Source organism: Callithrix jacchus, chromosome 18 (assembly GCF_049354715.1).
Source record: "Callithrix jacchus isolate 240 chromosome 18, calJac240_pri, whole genome shotgun sequence".
In the NCBI taxonomy this organism is placed as follows: domain Eukaryota; kingdom Metazoa; phylum Chordata; class Mammalia; order Primates; family Cebidae; genus Callithrix; species Callithrix jacchus.
In genome coordinates, this window is record NC_133519.1 from 24,382,706 (window position 1) to 24,396,274 (window position 13,569).

Consider the following 13,569-nt stretch of genomic DNA (forward strand, 5'->3'; position numbering starts at 1 on the left):
CTGTAATCCCAGCTACTCAGGAGGCTGAGGCAGGAGAATTGCTGAATCCAGGAGGTGGAGGTTGCGGTGAGCCGAGATCGAGCTATTGCACTCCAGCCTGGGTAACAAGAGCAAAACTCCGTCTCAAAAACAAACAAAAAAACTATTCAAAGATTCCATTTTCTGTAGAACTAATAAACAGACAATAGACCCAACTACAAACAACTTAAAAATGTGAAAGATAAAATTAAAAATGCTGACTTATAACCCAAGCTATGGCACTTCCTATGTCCATGTGGAATCAGATTCCGAGGGGATGGGGGTGTTTGTGGGAGCAAGGCTCCTTCAGCTGCCACACTTTTTCGTCCACTCTGGGGAGATGCTCCTACTTCAGGACCTAAGGGTTAAATTTAAAAAGAAAGAGATTTTCAAATCATTTCATATGATTACTTTATTTTTCAGTCCCTTGATATAAAATACTAAATGTGGTTCAAATATTGAGATAGTATTGTTAGTTCTATTTAACTGACTTGAAGATGAGAAATATATTCCAAGTCCTAAAACACAAAATCCCAAACCAAACAGAATCCCTTCATTTTTATCTTACTTATACTAAGTAGAGACAGTGTAAATATTTTCTCCATTATATAAGCAGCAGCAGAATTAAAAGAGATCAGCTTTCACATCACAGTCCAAATCTGGACTAAACACCTAGGTCTTCTGAGTCCTAGATTCAGTGCTCTTTTAATTTTATATATTACTTCTTTATTCCTAGTTTCAATTTCCTCTTAAAGAATGTGTAGGGTAGGTCAAACACTCAAATTAGAAATTAAATCCATACTGACATTGTTCAGGCTTATGGAAATAAATAATAGAATAGTATTAAAGTGCAAAATAGCACTTTAAGAATAAAAAGAAAAGCAAATATAAGAAATTTAAAATGAAATGTTTTTTCTGCTTGGAATATTCTTCCCCACAGATATTGTCATGGTTTGTTTCTTCACTTCTTCCCACCTTATTAGATTAGTTGTCGAACATTTTTAGAATATACATGAAACTTAGTGCAAAGGCCTGTACTGGGAATTTTAAAAAAGGTGCCTATCAGTGATTTCTTAAATAATGAGCAATTCTCTTTATGTTGTTTTAAAAAATTATTTGTGGTATACACATAATATCCCCATTATAATGTAACAGGTAAAGGAAGAAACTATGATTTTTATATTTTTAGTACTTGGTCCAGTACTAAAGTCAACATTAAAAAAACTCATGTCATTAAAAATAACTTCTACTAATTAAATTAGTAGACTTTCCCATTAGACCACAGAAATTTCTAGTATAATCAATCTTCATTGCCTAGGACAATGCATTCTCAATTAAAAATGAATATCCATAACTACTTGTCTATTATTTTCCATCTGTTACATCTATTTTCCTTGATTAGGCAGCATATTTGTTTGTACACTACTGACAAACTATAGCAACTTTTAAATTAAAAAACAAAAAATCCATAAAGGACTGATAGATTTTAATATCAAAATAAATTTTATGTGCAGTATAAGATGTACTAAGTTTTTATTTATTTTGGAGTATATTCTTCCTCATTAGGTTATCTGATGTAGATTTGGTAACAAGAGAAAACTATGTACTAACCTACTAAATCTTCCCTGGAAGCAGCAGAACGTGGGGTGCTTGTCCCTGGTTCTATCTTTAATGAAAGCCTGAATTTTAAAAAGATAAAATACATACCACGATTAATTAACATTTGATGAAACAAGATTAAAGTTGTGTATTTTCTCACAAAAAACTAAAAACATTTTAATGAAATAATCTGACCTATATATTTTTCTGCAAGAGCAATCTTCTTCTTTTAAAGACAGGGAATCTCACTTAAGCCTCAAACATGTGGGCTCAAGCGATCCTTCCACCTTGGCTTCCCAAAGTGCTGGGATTACGGGCATGGAGTCACCAAGCCTGGCCAAGAGCAACTTTTTTTCTTTTTTTTTTTGAGACAGAGTCTCACTGTCATCCAGGCTGGAGTGTGTAGTGGCCTGATCTCAGCTCACTGCAACTTCTGCCTCCCGGGTTCAAGCGATTCTCCTGCCTCAGCCTCCTGAGTAGCTGAAACTACAGGTGTGTGCCACCATGTCCAGCTAATTTTTTGTATTTTTAGTAGAGACAGGGTTTCACCATGTTGGCCAGGATGATCTCAATCGCCTGACCTCGTGATCTGCCTGCGTTGGCCTCTCAAAGTGCTGCGATTACAGGCGTGAGCCACTGTGCCTGCCCCAATTTTTAATTAAGATGTTAAATCTCTTATCTCTTTCAGACAAAGCTGATCTTATGGTTATTCTAGGAAATATAAGGAAGGGATAATACATTAAAAAATACAAAACTCTCCCCAATTACCCAAAAGTTGCCAAACCATGGAACACATTAAAAGATATTTGATGAATGACTAAATGATGATTCAACTTAAGAGCTAACACTGATACTTGACACTTAAATTCATAACTTTCATATATATTATTAAATATATTATGCAAATTATTTCTAAAAACACCTTATTTAAAACTAACAATCTAACAAACCAGCTTACACAACTCTTCAAAAGAAAGATCTATACAAATAAAAAAGTTGTCTGCAAAATTCCTAGTAAGTTCCTCTCCTAACTCAGAGTTTATTAGGTGGTACTTAAGTTCCATTTAGGATAACATATCCAGTTTTGAGTTTCACAGTGAAAGAGATTATGATTCCTGTCAGGGGAAGCTGTTTCAGAAAATAGGAGACTAAAGTAGTTGCAGAAAATGCTTTGGTGTGATATGTGAACCCTAATATTGCTGAGCTTCTTTGAAAATTAATAAAAACTGCTTAGCATTCTACTGACTAAAATTTTAAAAGTAAATGCACAAGTGGCATTTATAATGATAAATCTATTGTAGGTTCTTAAGTTATTAATTATATTCCAGTTATTTGGTAATGTAAAATGCATATATTGAACAGATGAATTTGACATTAACCAGACTCTTTTTTCTTTTTCTAAACACGTTTACTTCACTTATTTAGGCTACAGACTATACTGCATTCATTCATTTGACAAATATTTACTGAAAACTTGTGTTGGGCACTGTGCTCAGAACTGAAATATAACAGAGATTACAGCAGACATGGTATTCCTGTCCTTCTGAAGCTTCCAATCTAGTGGATGAAAGAAAAGGAGTAAATGAAATAACTCCATTTCCCAATGGCGCCAAAATAGAAAGAAACAGAAAGAGAGCTTATTGGGTGAATCACATTGCTATTGGTAGCAACTAGAAACAGACAGCAATATAAAAAGCAGAAGCATCTTTAAAAAGCAGTGAAGGCTAGTCTGAGTGTCAGCTGCTTACATCATTATCAAAGCACCATATAATAACAGAGACGTTGATTCATTAAGATGATATATGTTCAGTATTAAAACAAAATCACCCAGAAAGATTTTCATCATGATCAAAAAACATATAATATGTAATATCTATACTGGCTGCCTGTGTAGATAAAGTTGCCCAAAACAGGCCTTTGTAAGTGACATGTCATTTCTATTCACAAATTTTTCATCATAAAAGACATTTTTTCTAACAAAATATTTTTTTCTAAATTTTTCTAATAATTTTAATGACATTTAAAAATGCTCTATTTTTCAAACACACTAAATTATTAGGCTCATGTAACACAACTGCATTTTTAGAAAAAAAAATCTGTCAGCTGGGTGCAGTGGCTCACGCCTATAATCCTAGTACTCTGGAGGCCAAGGCGAGCAGATTGTCTGAGGTCAGGAGTTCAAGATCAGCCTGGCCAATGTGGAGAAACCCTGTCTCTACTAAAAATACAAAAATTAGCTGGGTGTGGTGGTAGGCACCTGTAATCCCAGCTACTCGAGAGGCTGAGGCAGGAGAATTGCTTGAACCTGGGAGGTGGAGGTTGCAGTGAGTTGTGATTGCGCCACTGCACTCCAGCCTGGGCAACAGAGCAAAATTCTGTCTCAACAACAACAACAACAAAAAAAAAAAAAAAAAAAAAAAGGAAGAAAAAAAAGAAAAAGAAGAAAAACAGTCTTCTCTAGTCCTGTATGATGTCCCAATAAAACCAAATGACTCACTGTTCCCCAAGTAAACACAGTTTCTTATCCCATTCCTTGGATCATTACATCACCGGCAAGCTTTTCCTTACCCCTCACATGACACTAACTCCTACTCACCTGTTAAGATTTAGCCTCAGATGACACTGTCTCCTGAAGCTGTTCATTCATATTTCCTTTCTTTTTAGTTTTCCTACGTAAAGCTGTGTTAGGTCTCCCCTTACCTAGCATCCTGGACATATCTCTATCATAATTGTGTTTGAAATGTTTTATAATCATCTGTTTTGTGGATGTATTTTACATTAGACTGAGCTTCTTGAGGGCAAGAACAGTATCTTATTTTCATAATCCCAGCAACTAGCACAGTAACTGGCCTATAACAAAATCTTAGTAAATACCTGTCAATATAATGAAAGGGCTGCTCTGGTTCTAGCTCTTTATGAAAACATAAATGCAGTATAATAGCATCCACTTTCCTACAAAAATAAAGGCAGTGTATGATATGTCAGTTTATAGAATGTCAAAACTACCTCGTTGATTCACTGGCTAAGTCTACCCTGTTAGCAAAGTAAAAACTAGCTTTAATCTGTATTATAATTTTACAGTCACAAAAAATTTGTGCAACATTTTCTGAGTTTTCACTTGTAGCTAAAAAACTTTAAATTCTTCTAAATTCAATAAGTTTCTTGAGCCAGATAAATAATAGCTACTTGCTCATATTTTGAATTTTAAGATATCTGTTCTATAACTCACTGGACAAAACTTAAGTATTTATTAGGCATGAATATCTATGGCAGTATTAGAAAGAAGGGAAAAAGTGTTAAGTATAAGACACAGATTATCAAACTTGAAAAACTTACAACCTAGGGCAATAGATTTTTGAAACAACTCTAGCCTTAAACAGCTTCTTCACTGACTTCATACATTTTCAAGGAAGTAACCATGTAAAAACTTCTTGTAGAATAAAAATTGGTACAGATATATAAAGTGTTGATATTATAGTGTGGGAGAGAAGATACCAATAAGGTTATTTTCAAACATTAGAAAAATTTTAGATGAATTTAGAAAAATTATTTCTAGATGTTTTCCAGAATTTCTATGGCCATTTACTAGAACTAATTCTGTTCTACAGAATTTTGAAAAAATTGTCAAAACCTGGAACAAGGAAGTTAATAATCATTACCAAAGGAAGATAAAAAATGTTTCTATGTAATGCATTAACATTGAAAAATAATCTAGTCTTTCACTTTGATGAATTTTTGAAACATGATCTTTTATTGGAAAAAATATTTGTGAAAGTGCAAAATTCAATTTGAAAGCTTGGGAACAACTGGCATAATAAAGCTAACTACACTTTAAAAACAAACAAACAAACAAATGAAGCTAAAAGAAAAGTGAGAAGCTTCAAGAGAAATAAGCTCTTTATCTTCCCACTTAAAAAATCCAGCAGTTATGTAAAGCATATCAATGAAAAAGAAAAGGGTTAATAATTTAAAAATCTCCTCTCCCATCTTTGGGCAGTACTGTGGATATAAGCAGAAAAAAAAAAAATGAGTATCAGCTATTTTAAAAGTGATTTCAAGGCTGGGCACGGTGGCTCAAGCCTGTAATCCCAGCACTTTGGGAGGCCGAGGCGGGTGGATCACGAGAGATCGAGACCATCCTGGTCGACATGGTGAAACCTCGTCTCTACTAAAAATAATTAGCTGGGCATGGTGGCGCGTGCCTGTAATCCCAGATACTCAGGAGGCTGAGGCAGGAGACTTGCCTGAACCCAGGAGGCGGAGGTTGCGGTGAGCCGAGATCGCGCCATTGCACTCCAGAGCAATGGAGCGAAACTCCGTCTCAAAAATAAAAAGTGATTTCAAAATCTTTTTTTTTTTCTTTTGAGATAGAGTTTCACTCCTTCTGCTCAGGCTGGAGTGCAATGGCACAATCTCGGCTCACTGCAACCTCTGCCTCCCAGGTGCAAGAGATTCTCCTGCCTCAGCCTCCCACTTAGCTGGGATTACAGGCACGAGCCACCATGCCCAACTAATTTTATATTTTTAGTAGAGATGGGATTTCACTGTGTTGGCCAGGCTGGTCTCAAACTCATGACCTCAAGTGATCCGTGCCCCTTCCACCTCCCAAAGTGCTGGGATTACAGGTGGGAGCCACTGTGCCCAGTCTTAAAAATCTTTAAAGAACTTACTGTAATATAGGGAAAAGAGTACGTGTGGTGCTACATTGGAGATATGTCTCTTCTCCAGAGACAAGATGGACCAATACTCTCTCAATCCACAAAAACAATTAAAAACAAACAACAATGTGTCAATAATTACCATTAATAAGGAGTAATTTTTCAATTTTAAAAACTGTCTCATTGAATGTTCTGTCTATTAAAAGATAAATTCTATAAGGATTCAATGACTGAATATGGGTGAAAGGAAGAAATATAAATCAGAACCATCAAACGTTAGCTCTCTACAAACAGAGATAAAATAATTTATTAAAAATAACAGATGAGGTATTTGTATATTGGGTCAATCCTAACAAGTGATTAAAAATACATATATGTTAGTACCTTTACTGCTGTAAACCTACCACTGGATTAGGCATTTGTTTGACACCACATAGGATTTAGATGTTTAAATACATAGGGATAGAAAGGTGGAGGACAGGACAAAGTTATACAAACCACTTTTGAAGATCCAACCTACTTGTAATTATCGTCTTCCACAAATTTTTGTAGTTCTTCTATATACTGAACAGAGTTCAGATATTTTTGGACATGAGGCAGCATGGGAATATCTAGGCAAAAGGTGATAAATAATTATCTGATAAAGTACAACTTAACCCGAACTTTAAAAATTAAGCTGAAAAGAATTTAAAGGTAAGTTAAGGCCACATGGTATCAAAATTTAAATTAACTCTAGAAGGACATTACTGAGATAAACTTTATTTAATGTGAAACTGAAGGTAATTTAGAAAATTACAGTTGCATACTGTTTGTATAGATTGTTGTATTTTTTAATAGCTCCAACTATAAAGTCTCATATATTTGAGAAATTTCATAGAAAAAGATCAGGAACTATTCTTAACTAAACACAAGACATGAAGGCAGTTATTTTTCTTTTAAAAAAACCTGGGCCGGGCATGGTGGCTCAAGCCTGTAATCCCAGCACTTTGGGAGGCGGAGGCGGGTGGATCACAAGGTCAGGAGATCAAGACCATCCTGGTCAACGTGGTGAAACCCCGTCTCTACTAAAAATATAAAAAATTAGCTGGGCATGATGGCACATGCCTGTAATCCCAGCTACTCAGGAGGCTGAGGCAGGAGAATTGCCTGAACCCAGGAGGCGGAGGTTGCGGTGAGCCGAGATCGTGCCATTGCACTCCAGCCTGGGTAACAAGAGCAAAACTCCGTATCAAAAAAAAAAAAAAAAAAGAAACCTGGTTCCCATTTATAAATGTGGTCTATCTCCTTCCCTTACAAATTTCAAGCAAGATTAATTTAACATCACAACTTGATGCTATGTTTAAAATATTGAGAAAAGGGCAGAATAAGGAATTATTTGATTTAACTTTCAGTAAGATTCTATTTCCACAGATACTTTTAGGAAGTTTTTGAAGTTTTCTAAAAAGTATAGATGCACGAAGTAAAAGTCAGCTTTAAGATAAATTTACTTGAAGTAATCATATAATGTAAAACTCAGTTTTTTAACCCATAGAAATTATATATTAACAGCCTAACTTTATTCTCTATCAAACTGGAAGTATCTAAATATTTAAAAATACCTTTTCTCATCATTTGGGCTTATTTAGTTCTTTCTATATATGTAATTTTATAAAATACATGTTGGATAGAAATTGGTTATTTACTCAATATCTGACTCAAGAAAGTTGGTCAACTGTCACAAGGCTCAAGGGTCTCAGCTACATTTCCCTAATGGAAAAATGTAAAAACGATTTATGTATTTACATAATAGATCAGGGAGATCAAATAAGATAATAGAAAACGACTCTGTAAACTATAAAGGGCCAAATAACTGTGAGGTAGTAATATTAAACACTTAATACCCCTCTATTGGGAGAAGTTGCTACAAAATAGCAGAAAAGCAAAATATAAAAATAAAGATTTTAAATATTAAATACTTAAATTCTTTAAAAGGAAGATCTTATGAAATAAAACAAGCACTATTTCCCTTTATATTAGGGTGGAAATAAGAAACCGAAGTCCCCCGCTGTGTGAAAAGTGATCGCTGATGTGTGTATAAATCACTGGAATTACAGCAATGTTAACAGCTTGGCATTATATCCCAGAAACTTACCATATTCACAAGACTGTTGTAAATCAGAAATTATTCGAAGGATATTATTCATTAAATTTGATCTTTGCTCACTTTCTAGAATGCTGCCAGTTGATGGGTATGCTGAATCAATGTATGTTAAATCTGACAAATAGATACCTGAAACAAAATTAGTTAAATGAATGTTTTCTTATTTGTAGCTTGGGAGACTATGACAAAGAAAGGGTGAAAAAGGTTGTTTATAGATACTTTCCAATGTATGCCACATTTAAAATACATTGCTAATAATACACTGAGGCCTGGGTAACACATGATTACTGGGTCGAGGTTTCCATATGGTTGGGGTCAGATATATACCAATTTTTTTTGTAATAATATGCTATTTTGTAAATGTCTTCTTGTGATTTCATTTTCAAGTATAGTTTGAGGCTACAGTTAGAAACTCCAGAACACATGGGAATTAATGGAAAGGAGCTGAGCTCTTCAATTGGCTCTGCCTCTGACTAGTTTCATAATGGCGACAGTTACTTTAAACTCAGAACCTCAGATTTAAAATCTATACAAGTATCCATTTCCAAGGTGTATTACAGCTTGAATACATTAATTTAGTTAGCAGCCCAGCCACTGCCTGACAAAGGGAAATTATTTAATATTTGTTTTATACTCTTTTGCCTTGAGTTGACAATTATCATTTGAATCTTAACTACTTTGAAAATTATCTCAATCTGGTAGAAATGTTTTATACTTTAAAGATCAACACATGAATTTCTGAAATAGTTCATGTGACTACAAATTGAAGTTAACTATTTCTTACCCTCCATGTGCTTTGTACCCAAAAATAACATAACACATCTTCTAAAATTTGGTTGTACTAGTCCTTAAGATGAAAGGTTACTCATTTAAGATTATTTCTGGAGAGTTCACTATGCACATGTGAAATGTATTAGACAACTATAGCTGGAGAGAAAAGAAAAACATAACTTTCCTACTTTTACCCCATTACTTCACGTTCACAAACTCTCAGGGAAATACAACCAAACTGCCATACCTACTGCCTTCTAAATAAGTACTGTTTTTCCTCAGCTTTTTCTTACACCTTAAATGTTTCTAGACTTACCTCTGCCTATCCAAATCCTATATTTTACTTATCTAATTCAGTGTCAACTATTCTCTAGTTTTCTCACAGATTCCAAGAAAGGAATTCAGACAGTGTCTAGTCTAATTCTCTTCTTTTACAGATGAAGAACCTGAAATACAGATAGTAAAAGGACCTGTCTAATGCCATGCAACATGTTAGTGATAGAGCTGGATCTCAGGTCTCACTTACAGCCCAGTGTTTTTTTTAAATTACTTACATTCTGTTAAAAAATCATATGTTATCGGTCCATACTATTCACTTGATAACTTTTATGACTTCAAAATCTCCTTACTTAGATTTTTTTACATTTATATTTTATCTATTCAAGACTCCAAACTCATTTAATGCAGCTGCTCTATCTTGCCAGAGAGAAAGCAAATCTTGTGCAATGTTTTGACAATAGGTGCTTAATACCATAAAAAGCTGGAATGGCAATCTTTTTACTCATCCTAGTATCATTCACTTTCCACTCAGTAAATTTTTACAGTATTCTTTAAGCCAGCTATCATACTTTTTTTTCTTTAGAGAACTTCAACTTTATTTCCCTATAACTCCCAATGAATCAGAGGTTCCAAATGAAGCTGTGGTTCTCCCCACTTTCCCCAATTTCGGAGGAAGAAGAATTCCTCTCTTCTTCCCAAATCTCAACTGTAATTTTGAATGCAGTTGTTGCTGCCTCCTTCCAAATAACCATTGCCTCTACTATCACTCACCCTACTGGCTCCTTTCCCAGAGCCAATATACACATTTTTCTTCGAGACAAGAGTCTTGCTCTGTTACAGGCTGGAATGTAGTGGCGCAATCCCACCTCACTGCAACCTCTGCCTCCGGGGTTCAAGAGATTCTTGTCCCTCAGCCACCAGAGTAAGTGGGATTACAGGCGTGCGCAACCACGCCTGGCTAGTTCTTGCATTTTTAGTAGAGACAGCGTTTCACGATGTTGGCCAGGCTGGTCTCAAATGCCTGTTCTCAAGTGATCCGCCCGACTCAGCCTCCCAAAGTGCTAGGATTACAGGCGTGAGCCAGTGTGCCCAGCCCAATATACATGTTTAAATCTACCCTACTTATAAAACAAAATGTAAGCAACTCTTCCTTCAAATCTCATCCCACTCCTCAAGATAACATCCTTGTCATCCTCCCTTCAACAAGCATCTTGGAAAAAAACACAGAGTAGTAAACTTCTTTATTTTTCTATTTTTAATGCAATATTTGATACACAAAAAAGTTTACATGTGCTAGGAAAATCGTAGAAGACTTTGAGATGGGGGAAAAAAAAAGATTACTAGGTATCCTGTCTCCAGTGCATCAGTTTGACCATTTTGAGCTATTTTATAACTCTGCACAGCTGACAAAAACTCGTAATACAAATTATTGTCCATAAAAATGCCAAAGAATTATGCCCAGTGGGATCTAATGAATGTTGATTTATTAATGTTGAACAATTTTGCAACTATTTGTTAAATTTATTTCAGCATTCTTGATTGCATATGTGTGTTACTTTGAATTCTTCCTTGATGTATTTTTGATTCCCTTATAAATGTAATAATTTAAATGAAAATTTGGACACATATTCATTTAATATTTGTGTGAGAATCACGATTGGACTTAACATAAATTATGGCCATGAACAGTGGCTCACGCCTGTAATCTCAGCACTTTGGGAGGCTGAGGCAGGTGGACTGCTTGAGCCCAGGAGTTTGAGACCAGTCTGGAAAACACAGTGAGACCCCACCGCTTAAAAAAAAAAAAAAATTATCAACACATGTGACACCTGTTGTTATCAAACAATGTAACAAACATCTGTGAAAGACCAGAAAACATATTACATCCTCCCTAAGGAGAGCTACAAGATTCCTCAAGGAAATGGCAGAGGGATGTTAGCACATGTGTATCAATAACAGCAATAAAAGATAGGCTAAAAGCAGCACAGAAAAGCTTAAAGAGGAGCTTCATAAAAATTCTGTGCAAAAAAGGGTCATTCCCTGCTGAAGTGATCAGAGAAGGCTTCAAGGAAGAAGTGGGGTTTGAGCTGGGTACTAATGTGTCAGTTCTTGCCATTCTTCCATCTCATCATTAAACTCAGATGACAACTCACCTACACTTACTATACTGTGCTGTCCAATATGACAGCCACTTGCCACATGTGACTACTGAGTGTTTCATGTGTTTATTCTGAATTGAGATGTATTTGAGTATAAAACAGACAACAGATTTTGAAGGGTTACGAAAAATTAATGTAAAATATCTAATAAACATTTTTATTGGTTAAATGTTAATATTTTAATATGTTGGGGTAAATACTACTTTAAACGAGGACTACAACATCATCTATACTGTCTCATTTATTGGTATGTTCCTTTTCTACCTCATCTCCTTGCTTCCTGTCCAGCACTAACCACTACCCTGACCTTTAAGATCATTCCCTTATTTTTCCCCCAGACATTTGTCTGTATTCCTATCTTTGTCTATTTTTGAGCTTTAAAAATAACATTTTAAGCATCTGAGGATTAAATAATAGTATTTGTAATGTTAGAAAAGTGTCTAGTATATACTGTCACTTGTAAAGATTTATTAAATAAAATTAAATATAGTCTTCTGTGGTTGCTTTGTCTATTTTGTTTCTAAGACTTATCCACACTGTTGAATGCCACTGTAATTCCTGAGAATGATAACAAGCTAATGTGTGGCTATTTTATAATAATTCATTTGACAGACTTTTGAGTTATTTCCATCCCACCCTCAACAATGTTGCTATAGACATTCTTATACACATCTCCCAGTACACATGTACAGAATTTCTTCAGGATATATGTACATGCCTAGAAGCAAAACTGCCAAGTACTACAGTATATTAATATTCAACTTTACAAGACGGTGCCGCATTATTTTTCAAAGCTGTATCAATTTGCAGTCCCACTAATCGTATACAAGCTTCTGCTGATCCACATTTTGGATCAGATCCAATCTCAATTTTGCCAATCTTCTGAGTATAAAATGGTATCTCTTTGTGTCTTAATTTTTATTTCCTTGATTAGTAATAAGTTTAAACATTTATATTTCTATGTAATAAATGTTTCTGTCCACTTTTTCTTTTGAGTTGTCTTTTTCTTATTGATTTCTAATTTCTTAATGTATTATGCACACTAATTTGTCAGTTAAATTTTATCTAGTCACTTTTCAACACACTAAATAATTTGAAATCTGTAGCTATCACTTATTTTGGCAATGACATTAATAACTTTTTCATTCTAAGTCTTAAAACATCTGTCTTGGTCTCCCCTTCCTATGTAATCTCTCTGCTGTATTGTAACCATTCTCTTCTAGTTCCCAGGTTTTTCCTAGCTTGAACTTTTCCTAACTTCCCTCAAACCCCGACCATTCTTCTTTTTCCTCATGTTTCCTGGAAGCTGGTTTCCCAGGAATTGGAATCATGGTCTGTCATTAATCTTTCTTTTCATTCTATGTGTACTTTCTCTAGTATCTTAGTTACACAGCTTTACCTACTACCTAATTGCCGATGACTTTCAAATCTCTCTATGTAAATGAGCTCCTGACTTTCATTTTCAGTTTAACATATCTAACCATAATTTGTCCCTAAATACCTGCCATTCCAATTTCTTACACTGCTTAGTGATATTATTAATTGCTCAAGTTAGAAAGCTCCAAACTGCTCAAATTTAAAAGCTCAGGAAGAATTTACTATCTCTTATTTTTCCCAGATTTAAACCATTAGTGACTACAACGTAATTACTGAATAATCAAGAAATTATACATAATATAAATCAGAGGCCAGAAGCTGGCAGCACATTTGTCCCAATGTTTATTAAATTCAGGAAATATCACAGGAAAAATCTAAATGGCTTTTTTCCTGAAAAATGGGCAGATCTGGCAACACTGTCTCATAATCCTTCATGGCCACAAGTACAGCTGAGAAAATGCAGGCATATCCCTTTAAATCAACCATAAGGATGCCAACTTGTCATAACCTTAATTTCTCTCCATTATCTTACTACTGATTTACTTCACTCATTTATATTATCTGCTCC

General features: G+C 34.8%; 1 protein-coding gene across 12 annotated transcripts in view; it reads right to left on the minus strand.

Annotated features, from left to right (window-relative positions):
- RALGPS2 (Ral GEF with PH domain and SH3 binding motif 2) overlaps window positions 1-13,569 on the minus strand; it is a 188,104-nt gene that overhangs the window by 36,843 nt on the left and 137,692 nt on the right. For all 12 annotated transcript variants that reach the window (XM_035279976.3, XM_035279969.3, XM_035279974.3 and 9 more), the window contains 4 exons: window positions 8,407-8,544; window positions 6,796-6,886; window positions 1,630-1,697; window positions 241-376 (listed from right to left, as the gene is read on the minus strand). In XM_035279976.3, the coding sequence (XP_035135867.1) occupies window positions 241-376; window positions 1,630-1,697; window positions 6,796-6,886; window positions 8,407-8,544 (433 nt within the window). The remainder of the gene's footprint in view (window positions 1-240; window positions 377-1,629; window positions 1,698-6,795; window positions 6,887-8,406; window positions 8,545-13,569) is intronic.